General features: G+C 33.8%; 2 protein-coding genes across 2 annotated transcripts; both read left to right on the top strand.

The window, feature by feature from the left end:
- Positions 1–1,465: 1,465 nt before the first annotated feature.
- Positions 1,466–5,369, top strand: LOC136824303 (splicing regulatory glutamine/lysine-rich protein 1-like). The gene is made up of 7 exons (XM_067080468.1): positions 1,466–1,553; positions 1,925–1,975; positions 3,329–3,360; positions 3,554–3,596; positions 4,005–4,592; positions 4,879–4,974; positions 5,292–5,369. Exons 1-7 carry the CDS (start codon positions 1,542–1,544, stop codon positions 5,367–5,369), a joined length of 900 nt encoding a protein of 299 aa, XP_066936569.1. The 5' UTR covers positions 1,466–1,541.
- An 82-nt stretch (positions 5,370–5,451) lies between these two features.
- Positions 5,452–11,719, top strand: LOC136824302 (cytoplasmic dynein 2 intermediate chain 1-like). Its single transcript, XM_067080467.1, has 9 exons — positions 5,452–5,556; positions 6,658–6,764; positions 6,939–6,959; positions 7,262–7,312; positions 7,588–7,627; positions 8,669–8,778; positions 9,781–9,894; positions 10,655–10,757; positions 11,646–11,719. The coding sequence occupies exons 3-9, from the start codon at positions 6,951–6,953 to the stop codon at positions 11,717–11,719; spliced, it is 501 nt and encodes a 166-aa protein (XP_066936568.1). The 5' UTR covers positions 5,452–5,556; positions 6,658–6,764; positions 6,939–6,950.
- Positions 11,720–12,537: the final 818 nt, after the last annotated feature.

Below are 12,537 nucleotides of genomic sequence, written 5' to 3'. Positions count from 1 at the left end.
TGCCAAAACAAATGGCCGTTTGAAATGCGGCAACCTCATTGGTGGAAATTTTATAAACAGCCTTGAAACAGCTGCGAAGGAGTGCTGGGAAGCAATCAGTGGAAGAGACAATTTTCGTTTTTGTTGCAGATTTCGATATAAACTTCTCTCAGGGATTGTCAATGTACGTGTACACATGTGTTGTGTCAACTTGTCAGCATTGTATTGTTGTAAAGGAAAAGATAAAAGAGGTAAGACTAGCCTAGTTTCTAATCCTGATATAGCAGTTTAAGTTTAGACTGCTAGACAAACCATGGTGGCACCACAACATCCGTTGCCCCGCGCAATGCTCTTTCTTCCCTTCTAGTTCTTCTATATGTAATAGTGCCTTAAAAAATGGAACGATCTTCGATTTCGATTTGATATAAACTTCTTCGTTTTTGCTGGTCGCGCGGGCGGGAGGAGTGCTCTTTTAAGTGAACTAAGCTTACCTTGCAAAACCAAGTGGATATTTAATGATAAAGAGGTACGGAAGTAATCAAATTCGTCAAATTTGTCAAGAAAACAAATCAAAACTGGCCAAGTTAAGAACCAACAACAAGCCATCTTTGTAGATTTTTGCTTTTGTTTACTTTTGATTTCCAAAGACAATTCAAATAAAAATATTCAAACTTTTGACAAATACTGTTTGGCCGCGTGGTTTGTGTGTTTCTATTTCTATTTCTATATATTTATTTGCATAAATTCATTAGAATTACTTTCGCAAATATTTAACAAAAAATTTTTAAGAAAATAAAAAAAATTTAAGTCTATTAAATTAAGTTTATTTTAAAATGTACATATAATGGTTAAAATATTAAAATAGTAAATTATAAATAATTGATAAGTAAGTTTAAATAGTAAGTTAAAAATAGTATTTCCAGAAAAACTAACAGTAGTTACGAATTTAACGAATTTCCTCAGCGATGAAGACTTTTTTGGAGTTAATTGAGAAGTTTTTGAAATTTACCTTTTTGCAAATAATTACACTTGCAGTTTAAAATATTTGGGATAAGAATATTTCATTCAACGGGTAGACCAAGAGCGGAGAGTAGTTCGTATCGGTAGTCCTGCAATCCCTACAGTATGGTCTAATACCGGGGTCTTTTAATAAAATGAGTAGCACTAAATTAATTTGTCATAAAGAAACAATTAAACTGTAAAATTTTCTCAGGAAACACTGAATTTTTAGATTCAAGGATGCTCTTCCCTTAAAAGATTTAAAATTTCTTTAGGGGCATTTTTCATTGATGAGGAACCTCTGAAAGGTTATGTACTTGAATTGAATTTTAAAGATGTTATAATGATGTTATGTTTTAGTATACTAAGATATATACAGGAAGGTTTTATTATGCTACAGTTTAATAAAACTTTCTAAATTGCCTAAATATCTTATAATGATTAGCATGATTACGCATGAATTGAAATATTTTTGCTTGGTTCTTTTGCTTTCAGAAATAATGGTTAGTAAAAAGGAACTTTAATAAGATTGAAAATCATTACAGTTGGATATTGTTTCAAAAATGCCTAGTGGGGTAAGTTTTATTTGATATTTTTATGCAGGAGCCAAAATTTTTTCATCTTTCTCTTAAAAGTCACTCAAATTGTTACTTAATTATTTTATGCTACCCACCATAGATTTCCAGGTGATCTCAATCAAACAGAATTGACCAAAATTATCAATTGTTTGAACGCAATCAAAGCTCAATACATAAATTTTCACAACAGTTGAACAGCAAAATTGCAACTTATCCAATTGAATTTACTTATTTGTGTTTGAAATTTTAGGTTGATCGCAATTTTTAGGTTTGATTGAGATCCACTGCATATCAGGTCTACTCTCTTTTGTTATCAAGCAGAGTTGTGAAGTTTTATTCTATTTTTGTTGTTATTTTGTTGTGCTTAGAGAAGTAAAGAAGATACCTGGAAAGAGGATGAGTTAAAACAAGCTATCAGGGTATTGCTTTATTTATTTAGCTTAAAGTAGTTATATATTTTTTGTTTGTTTTTATATATTTTTGGACCTACCTTAAGGTAGTCCTTTAAATTAACCCTTGTCCGTTTGTCCGTCCGTCCGTTCGTTCGTCTGTTGCCAGCTTTTCTCGGGGTCGGCTCATCAGTTTTTTCTAATTTTTTGCACAATAATGCAAAATGGCAATACCCAAAATGTGACGGAGCCCAATTTTCGAAAAAAAAATTTTTTCCGGCCAAAAATGGCGGAAATATGCCGGAAAAACTGGTTTTTCGGCATTTTCTCGAGATTTCATCATTAGTTTTTTCTGATTTTTTGCTCAAAGATGCGTATTAACAATGCCCAAAACATGGCCTAGTCCGTTTTTGGAGAAAAAATTTTTTCCGGCCGAAAATGCCGGAAATATGCCGGAAATCGCCGTTTTTCTGGATTTTCATTGGACTTTTTCCATATAATTGGTTGTTTTTTCATTCAAAAACATTATTAATAGCAATGCCACCATCAAGCATGTTCAATTTTCAATAAAATTGATTTTGAAGCCGGAACTTTCTAAAAATCGCCGGAACAGCCGATTTTCGCCGGAAAAACAGTATTTCTTGAATTTCTTGAGCTGTTACTTTACATTTTTTCATGAAATTTTGCACACTGATGCAAAATGTCAATACCTAAATTGTGACGGAGCCCGATTTTGAAAAAAATTCATTTCCGGCCGCCAAATGCCGGAAATATGCCGGAAACACTGGTTTTTCGGCATTTTCTCGAGATTTCATCATTAGTTTTTCTGATTTTTTGCTCGAAGATGCGTATTAAACAATGCTAAAACATGGCCGAGTCCGATTTTTGAGAAAAAATTTTTTCCGGCGAAAAATGCCTGAAATATGCCGGAAATCGCCGTTTTTCTAGATTTTCATTTGACTTTTTCCTTACAATTGGTTGTTTTCATTCAAAAACATTTTAATAGCAACGCCCACCATCAGCATGTTTCAATTTCAAAAAAATTGATTTTACTCCCCTTCCCTCTTCCCCCATCAAACAATCAATGATAAAATTTAATGTTTATGCATTTTCGCAAAACGCTATATCGTCTGACTGTACTTTTAATTTTTCTCCTATTGCCTTATTATCTAGCTTTCATCATCAGGTAGGTCCATTCAGCATGTTGCTTGTTTGTTTTGTTTTTCATTTGTAAGAGACTATTCTAATTAGTCATAAAATCTGCCTCAACCACTCTTTTATAGATTAGACAAGATGCTTCTTCACTGAGTAAAATTTGGATATTGCCAAATCATTTTAATCTATTTACATTTTAAAAGTTTCTCAATGATTCTGTTATTTCAGGGTGATTCCAAAGAGCGAAAGCACAAGTCAAGGTAAACAATTGGGAAAACCGTTATTATGACCAAGGAATCAGAAATCCCACTTTTAAACTCAAGACTTCATACTTTTAATAGTTTTTAAAACTGAAAAGGAAACAAAATTCCTTCCCCCACTCATTGGAAAGGGAAGTTTGAAAAGTTTATGACTTATGCGTATGATAGCAAAATGTTGTTTTTCATTTCAAAGGGACAAAGATAAAGAAACTAAAGAATCGAAATCTAGAGACAAGGTACACTACTTTTGATTAACAAATCTTTTCAAAAAGCATTTGCTAATGCTGTACTAAGGCGAAAACTGAATTTTTGATTTGTTTTTGAAAATGATGTTTTAACGATTCAATCAATTGCACTTTTTCATTGTTCATCATTTCTTATTGTTATCATTCGCAATCATACGCAAGGTAAACTTGCTAAAAAAGTTTGCATTTGATGGTTTTTATTTAGACAAGTTTTCGTTTCAAAAGACCAATTGTTAACACATTATGTCATTAGTTGGTTTTTGCAAGATTGGTGATTCGAAAGAATTTTCATCCAGCAATTGGTATCACTTTTATCACTCCCATGTCCCAAATAATTTTTTAGTATATTTTGAATTATTTCAATAAGAAAAAGAATTTAATCTTATTTTGTATTTTAAGGATCGTGATAAATCATCAAAAAGAGATAAAGATAAAGACAAGGATCGTGAAAATCGCAAGAAGAGCAGAGCTGAAGGTGAAACGAGGGACAAAGAAAAAAGACGAAATGATGATGAGCACCGCTCAAAAGATAAGGATAAAGAACGCAAACATAGAGACAAGGACCGTGACAGGGATAAAGATCGTGAAAGGAGGAAAGAAAAAGAGTGGAGATCAGATGATAAGGATCTAGACCGAAAAGAAAAGAAAGATAGGAATGAAGAAAAAGATGATCGAAAACAGAGAGATCGAAAAGATCGAAAAAAGAGTCATAAAGAAGATGACGATAAGGAAAATCACAGGGACAGAAAAGATAAAGAAAGGAGCAGTAAGCATAAAGAGGGCGATGACCGGGAGAAAAGGAAGGAGAGGGATGGAAGTTCCAAAGATCGAGATGGCAGCTCTAAGGATCGGAAACACAGAGAAAGTAGTTCTAAAGATCGTAAGGACAGGGAAAGCAGTTCCAAGGAGCGTAGAGATGGGGATGGTAGCTCAAAAGAGCGCAAAGATATAGATGGAAACTCAAAGGATAAGCGAAAGAAATCAAAGGTTTGTTTACTTTCAATTGTAAAGGGCTTGTGTTTTCTAGTTGATTCTTTTTGAGGAGGGTTTTTTGCATCCATCTTTGATCATTTATTTCATTGATTCTTTTTAATTTACTGGTAACTTTGAAAAAGTCTTTTAGAAAATCTCAAGGATTTTGATATGATGCAAAGAAATCAATCATTGTAAGGAGATTATTATTTGTCAAAGATTTATATTACTTAAAGTTTAACTTAATTCTTTACTTTATTCCTTGTATGTATCTTTAAGACCTTTTAATAAAATGTTGTAGGATTCTGAATCAGACTTAAGAAGGAAACAAAGAGAAAAAGAAAAAGAATTACAACGTTTAAGAGAAATTCAAGAGATTGAAGAGAAAAGGAGAAAGGTATTCCATCACCCCTCGCCCACCTACCCTCCTCTGACCATCGCCCAAATCCCATAATTTCATTTTAAACAATAACCCTACCAAAATCTGTAACATTCTTCCTTTATAGACGTTTCCCAAAGATCCCAACCTAAACATTTACGTATGATAAGATCAATCACAATTTTCCCATCCATTGAATTAACAAAGCAGTGGCTTCTCTTAGCTCTGTTAAATTCAAATTTTACTGCTATTTTGCAAAATATAGAGACCAAGTTGTATTGAAAAAAACTTTCTTTATTAAAATCTTTGAAACACTTTTCTCTTTCCATCTATAGGAGGAAGAAGCAACAGCGGCGGCAGAATACGATTACGAAGACGACGATTTTGATGATTACGAAGATGATGATTTTTGAAAGTGATGTTGAGGAGAGTGAACAAGAGAGCGAACAAGAGGAGAATGAGAGTGAAGATGAAGTTGAAAACAAAGGTAAGAGAACTTTGATGATTACAAAGATGATGATTTTGAAAGTGATGTTGAGGAGAGTAAACAAGAGAGCGAACAAGAGGAGAATGAGAGTGAAGATGAAGTTGAAAACAAAGGTAAGAGAACTTAGATGATTACAAAGATGATGATTTTGAAAGTGATGTTGAAGAGAGTGAACAAGAGAGCGAACAAGAGGAGAATGAGAGTGAATATGAAGTTGAAAACAAAGGTAAGAGAACTTGATGATTACAAAGATGATGAATTTGAAAGTGATGTTGAGGAGAGTGAACAAGAGAGCGAAGAAGAGGAGAATGAGAGTGAAAATGAAGTTAAAAACAAAGGTAAGAGAACTTTGATGATTACAAAGATGATGATTTTGAAAGTGATGTTGAGGAGAGTGAACAAGAGAGCGAAGAAGAGGAGAATGAGAGTGAAAATGAAGTTGAAAACAAAGGTAAGAGAACTTTGATGATTACAAAAGATGATGATTTTGAAAGTGATGTTGAGGAGAGTGAACAAGAGAGCGAACAAGAGGAGAATGAGAGTGAATATGAAGTTGAAATCAAAGGTAAGAGAACTTGATGATTACAAAGATGATGATTTTGAAAGTGATGTTGAGGAGAGTGAACAAGAGAGCGAACACGAGGAGAATGAGAGGAGAATGAGAGTGAAGATGAAGTTGAAAACAAAGGTAAGAGAACTTTGATGATTACAAAGATGATGATTTTGAAAGTGATGTTGAGGAGAGTGAATAAGAGAGCGAACAAGAGGAGAATGAGAGTGAAGTTGAAGTTGAAAACAAAGGTAAGAAGAACTTGATGATTACGAAGATGGTGATTTTGAAAGTGATGTTGAGGAGAGTGAACAAGAGAGCGAACAAGAGGAGAATGAGAGCGAAGTTGAAATTGAAAATAACGGTAAGAGACACTTGACAATGGTGACTTTTAGAATTGATTATTCTCTCTTTTCGTTACTGTAGTAGAGTCAAGTAGTATCCAATGAAATTTTGATTTGTATAACACCCTTCCTCTCTTGGATCTTATGGAAAATATGTAGTACTCTCTTCTTCTTGTATTTCTCTGCACAATTAAGAGTGCTCATTACTTGAGTAGAGCTTTTCACTTAAAGATAGTTACTCTCTTCAATATCTCATGTGTTGAAATTGGAAAGGTCGTTGGTCGTTGGGTGTTTAATGCTCATTTTTTTATGTTTTTAAGAAGAAGATGCAGAGGAAGAGAATGATGTTTCAAGTGCAAGTGAGAATCATTCCTCACTTCAAGATGGTATCGTTCCACAACAGTCTTTCCTACAGTTAACACAGCAGGTATATTTCATTTCATTTTTATTTGAACTTAAATAATCCGTACTAGTAAAGTTAGGACCAAATAAAAATAACCATTTGGTTAAAAATGTACTAGGTAAAGGTCGAACACTTTTAGTGTAAAGATCATAGTTAGTTGACTTTGACAGCCACTAATTATTTTACTATATTTTTTAGGAGAAAGCTGGGATGCAAGAGGTAGGGTTTGTGCAAAGCTTCCTAAATTTACTTAACTCTTAAATTTACTGTAACTCTAAATTTGAAATTTAACTGAATATTTATCTAATCTAGTAAAGTATCCAGAAATATCAGCTTTGAAAGAAGGGCCGTTCTCCAAAACTCTGATTAGCTACGCAAAATTCCTAATTTTTCAAACACGTACTTCACTTTTAGTTTTGAGCATGTTATGTTAATTAAGTCTACCTGCCACCTTACCCACCGAAAGTGAAATTTTTTTGTAATTGAAAAACCATGAATTTTCAATCATTCATTCCATTTAGCTGATGAAAGCTATGCAAGTAGAAAATGACAAAGCTTCAAGTTCAAGTCGGGTATAAATTCCTTCCCATACCCTTATTACCCTCCTCTCCCTAACTTTTAGGTAAATTCTCTTTTGTATTTTCAACTTACTTCCCAAAAAGCCCCCACCTCATAATTAAGAAAAAAACATTTTCCCTTTTGAAATTTTCTGTTTTATACCCTTCCCTTTACTCATAATAAAACCCAATTTCCATTTCTCCTTAAATCTACCTTCAGCGACCCGTTTCGTAACTCTTAGAGCAATTTGAATTTAAACTCTTTTTTCATTTTTTATACCTTTTTTCAGAGTTCGAGTGGATCCAGTAGTAAAAAGAGCAAAACTAAAGGTATGCAAATCTTTACCATTTATTTTGTAAATAAGGTTCCGTTCACATATCGATTTTTCTCACCACTAACGTCATTCCGTCCAAACATTTCAAACTTTTATTAACCCTTTGAGTGCCAGGGTCCTTTTTTCTAAGTTTTTTTTAAAAAATCGCTAGTTCAAACTTTAAGGGCTTATATCTGCTGATCTATAAGGAATTAGAAGCTCGTATATAGCTCGTTGGATAGCTTAGAGTCTCTTCTTTCTTTTGGGCGCCTTCGGCGCCGCCCGATTTAGGAAGGGCGTGGTGGGCGGCGGCCAAGGGGGGGGGTAGGTTAGGGAATTAAAGCAGTCAGGCCCGCTGCGCGGACCTGACTGAACTGATGAAAAGGTGCCCAGTGGTAAAATTTCAAATCAATTCACTAGAAGACAGAATAAAGTAAAACAGGGCCAAATTTGGAGGTTCTTGGATCACTCGTTGACCAAAAATAGTCAAAAAACGGTCAGAATCTCAAAAAAGTGAATTTTTGTCAATTTTTTGCATTTTTTTGACTTTTTTGCTTAAAATTTCGCTGGAAAGACTCACTTTTGAATTTTTTTTTTGCTTGACCATAAAGGACAATCTAATTCCTACGAGTTCGACCAAAAAATAACGATTTCTAACTCAAAACTGGGCATTACAGGAGGGCTTCGCCCTCCTATATAGCCCATGTCGTATATATACGACATCGGCACTTAAAGGGTTAAAGCCACTGAGCATTGCGGAGCATGGTACTGGTGGTGTGATGAGAGTTTGCTTGAACTAGTCATGCGGATTGAATTTTTGTTCAAGTGAAGCGATATTAAAATCATCCCCGAAAATCGATGTTTTTGATGGATTTTCTTAGCGTTACTGCCTCTGACTCCCACCCCCTCGCGTCATTGTGGCAGGGAAACATCGATATTTGATTGGCTCCTAATTTTTTTACATTTTTCTCCACTCCTCTCGACATCAATGCGATAACATGATACTTTTCAAACCAGGGATTGATACTTAAAATTAGTTTTTTAATGACTTAACTAGGTACACCAAAATTCGAGGAAAAGAAAGCACACGGGAAAATTAACTTTGTAGCAGCCAGCAAGAAACAGATGAGTGACAAAGTGGCACAGAAAACCAAGAAGAGGGGAGAGGTACGTGTCCTTAAATTCCATTTAAACCTACCATGCTTCCTCGTGTTTTTTGGCGAATATTTACCTTTAACGCGAAAATAAAACTCGCGAAATCGCGTTGGATTGCTGACTTGAAATAAATTTCAGAGATCAGAGTTCCTGCTTGAAATAGCCTGTAAATTGGCGTCTTTAGGTCCATTTGCGACTGATTTTAAGCTGATTCGGGGAATTAAGATACACCTTTCCCAAATTGTTTGCTATTTTTCGAAGGTCTTCAAACCATATTGTAAACTATATATTTGTATTCCTCCTATAAAGACAAGTGCATGCTGAAAATTTGAGCTCAAAAGCTTTTTTCTATCAATTTTTATAACTGTTTTTGTTCACAGTGAAATCCCTTATAAAAATTAAAACAGACTGCCCGGCCTCGTTTCCATGTAATTCTATTGTTTTTAAAGAAATTTCAATTCAAAATAACTCAAGAACCGGAAGTGCTTTTTTTCATATTTCTTTTTTTTTTTTGTTTAGTTTTGCGACATACAGTACAATTTTATGAAACTAAATGGAAACATCAAAACATTAAAACAAAAAAGTCAAAAAGCCTAAATAACAATTCGGGAAAGGTGTATTGATTTGCGAAAATAAATCTAAAAAAATTCGCTACTAATTTGGCTTGCAAAATTAAATCTCGCAAAATTAATCCTAGTAAAGTGTATGTTTTATTAAAAGAGGTATTACTTAAAAGGGGTATTTGTATTGAAATACAGTTTTCACTACTAAACTCCTCTCTATAATTACAGTGGAGTCTCCATAATTCGAACATGCACGGGGAGCACAAATTTGTTCGAGTTAAGGAAATTTCGAGCTATTTAGGAACGTTTTTGTAAGGCAGTGTTAACTGATGGGACCATGAAACTTGTTCGAGTTAAGGAGACATTGGAGTTGTAGAGGTTCGAGTTAAAGAGACTCTCTGCACGTGTGTTTCTATTGTCCATTTCCTTTCTATGTTTTTTTTTCCATTAGGAATTACTTGGTCTTGTGCAGTTAGACGTACGTTCCATCGACTTGTTTGATATGCCACCCATGACTGAATATGAACTCTACATGAAAAGGTTCGGAAGCTCCGATAGTCGACAGGTAATCCATCATAAAATTATTTTAGAGGAAAAAACGTATATCGTGGCTCTTGCAGAAAATATCCATAGCAAAAAAATCCTTACAATCTAGAATGTGGAGAAGTTCCCGATACCACCTTTTGTTTTGAAAAATTCCTGAGAACATTTTAGGCTGAGGGAGAAAATATAAAGAGCATAATAGTAAGAACATGGCCAGCCTGAGAATTGAAGAACATAACTATTTGAATTCATAAGACTTTTTCATAATTGCAGTAATTCTTTTACTTCTCAACTTGAAATCAGAGCATATTTGTTCGACTAGAGGGCGTATATTTTAACCCAAGGTAATTCTGTATATTTAAGTGTATTACTATGCAGGACGCCAATAACAACATTTTAAGCTTCAAATTTATTTTCGAAAAATATAAAGCATATCCAGCCCATACTAATACGTTCTGATAAAAACAATGTGTATCATCAAACTATCGATGTACATTTTGTGACCCGTTCTTTAATGGAACAACAACCTAACTCAGCTGGCACACGACGTTGTTTTAACGTTCAAATAACGTTATTTGGACGTTATGAATGTCACATGGACGTTGTTTTGACGTTGTGTGCCATCTGGGAAGGTTCGGATATCAATTGGAAAATTATGCAAAGAAAAACTCTCCCCTTGTGAAATTTTTTAGAAAAAAAACACGGCTATTAGGGCAGGGTTTTCTTATTATTTTGATTTAAGTTAAATACTAATTTTGAAGTCTTAAATAATCATTTTATAGATGTACACACAGACGAATGAGGAGAATTTCGATCAAGAATGTCAAACGGATGATATTGAGACTGAAACAAGATGGTGCCAACATTCCTCAGATTCGAAATCAGGTATGTCATATCAGATTATTGTCCTATAAGATTTTAAGTCGACTGGCTGCAATCAAGTCATGAAAAAAGCAAGGAAATGTTAGTTAGGGATATTGATGCATCTATTCTAAGCAATTTGTCTAACACATTTTTTAGCCATTTCTCATCTCAAAAGATGTAGTGGAAAGGGACGAAAAACATGAAAGGGGCGATGAAAAGTTCCAATGGCTTTTTCAACGAGGCTAGTTTTTGTACGTCGGCCTTTCCTGGGGATGTGCTGGAGTTTTTATAGATAGTTTTATATTAATTGGTATTTAAAGTAAAGAGATGACGGGTTTTTTCAGAAAAAGTAACAAAATTGTCTTACTACGGTTAACGACGTCAACCAAATCAAAAATGAGCTTGTAAAAACTCCAGCATGTCCCTCCCCGTTCTAGCTGATTGCAAGAAACATTTAGATTGTTCGATTACTTTTAAACAACTGTTTAATCGACTGTTTCAAACAAATGTTTCAAAGCTGCATTATGTCACTAAACACATTTTCTGAATTTTCATTCTGCGCATACTCTTTGCAAAACAACAAGTAAAAAAGATACCAAAACTGTTTCTATCGTACCATAATTTTCAATTTAAAGTAACAGAGAAAATCATTTCGGTATGGTGTTCAACTGGTTGTAATGCTGGTTGCTCACCTAATTAATGTATAGATAAAATTGAAATTTCTATAAAGATGTTCTGTATATAGATACAAAATGTACATAGATGTCTCAGTGTTGTCTGTATTTTTTGTTTAAAGTTATTACTAACCGCCGCATACTTTATAGACCTTATCAGAGTTCAGACCTTTCGAATGGTATAATATATCGAATGGGGTTACTGATATTAAATTTACTGTTATCAACATTTTAGGGCTCAGAGCTCTCCCTGAAAAACCGGGAAAACGGAAAATTTTGATAAATTATACTACTGTGCAAAAATTCTGAAACTCTTCACAAATAGTCTGTCTGATTTACTCAACCATCACAACCCCACTATTTTAGGTCTAAACAGATTTAATTCAAATTTAGTATAGAGGTAATTTAACCCTCCTGATCTTCTGATCTTTACTTCATAAATGTTTTTCCATAACATGTATGTATTAAGTAAGTTAAAGCCTCTAGAAGTTGCATCTTTGAAAAATACCAAATAAAAAAAAAATACCTTTAAAACCAAAGAAAGAACTAGTGCAAAAAAAAAAGTACCTATTTCCGACCAATACTTGCTTTTGAGGGATTCCAGATGTAATAAATCAAAGTAGAAAAGAAACTTCTATAATCAGCTTTGAGGAACTTATTGAGCTAAGCAAATGCAGATCAATTCTAAGTTGGAAAATCTAATTAGTTTAATCTTTAAGAATGCTTCGATTACTCATTACCACCTGACGAGACGATGCTTTTGTCAGCTAATTGTATAACATTTCTAAGAATCCCAAATTAAGAGAGAGGACAAGGAATTATAAAACTGTACGGTAGATTCTTAAAGGGAATCTTTGAACCTTTTACATTGTAGGGTGTACAAAATACTTAGTTTATACAGACAAGGCTCTTTAAATGCATCGTATTTTTCGAATATGTAATTTGCCATACACTACCTAATTTAGCAAGCTAGACGACTGATTCAGGCTTAGTAGAAATAAATTAATGGAGGGAACAAATTTTAGTTTAAACAAACTAATCCCGGAACATAATCGTATTATCATAAAAGTACTATAACTATATTATACTGTATTATACGCATTATGAACGACTCCAGTCTATATACC

The sequence above is a fragment of the Clytia hemisphaerica genome, unplaced genomic scaffold (genome assembly GCF_902728285.1).
Source record: "Clytia hemisphaerica strain Z4C2 unplaced genomic scaffold, Clytia hemisphaerica genome assembly, whole genome shotgun sequence".
In the NCBI taxonomy this organism is placed as follows: domain Eukaryota; kingdom Metazoa; phylum Cnidaria; class Hydrozoa; order Leptothecata; family Clytiidae; genus Clytia; species Clytia hemisphaerica.
This window is presented reverse-complemented; position numbering and strand designations above follow the sequence as displayed.

Coding starts and splice junctions, on each gene's coding strand:
- LOC136824302 (XM_067080467.1), top strand. Junction 8,779..9,780: donor AAACCAAGAAGAGGGGAGAG/GTACGTGTCCTT, acceptor TTTTTCCATTAG/GAATTACTTGGTCTTGTGCA. Junction 9,895..10,654: donor GAAGCTCCGATAGTCGACAG/GTAATCCATCAT, acceptor ATCATTTTATAG/ATGTACACACAGACGAATGA.
- LOC136824303 (XM_067080468.1), top strand. Junction 3,597..4,004: donor AATCGAAATCTAGAGACAAG/GTACACTACTTT, acceptor TTGTATTTTAAG/GATCGTGATAAATCATCAAA. Junction 4,593..4,878: donor ATAAGCGAAAGAAATCAAAG/GTTTGTTTACTT, acceptor AAAATGTTGTAG/GATTCTGAATCAGACTTAAG.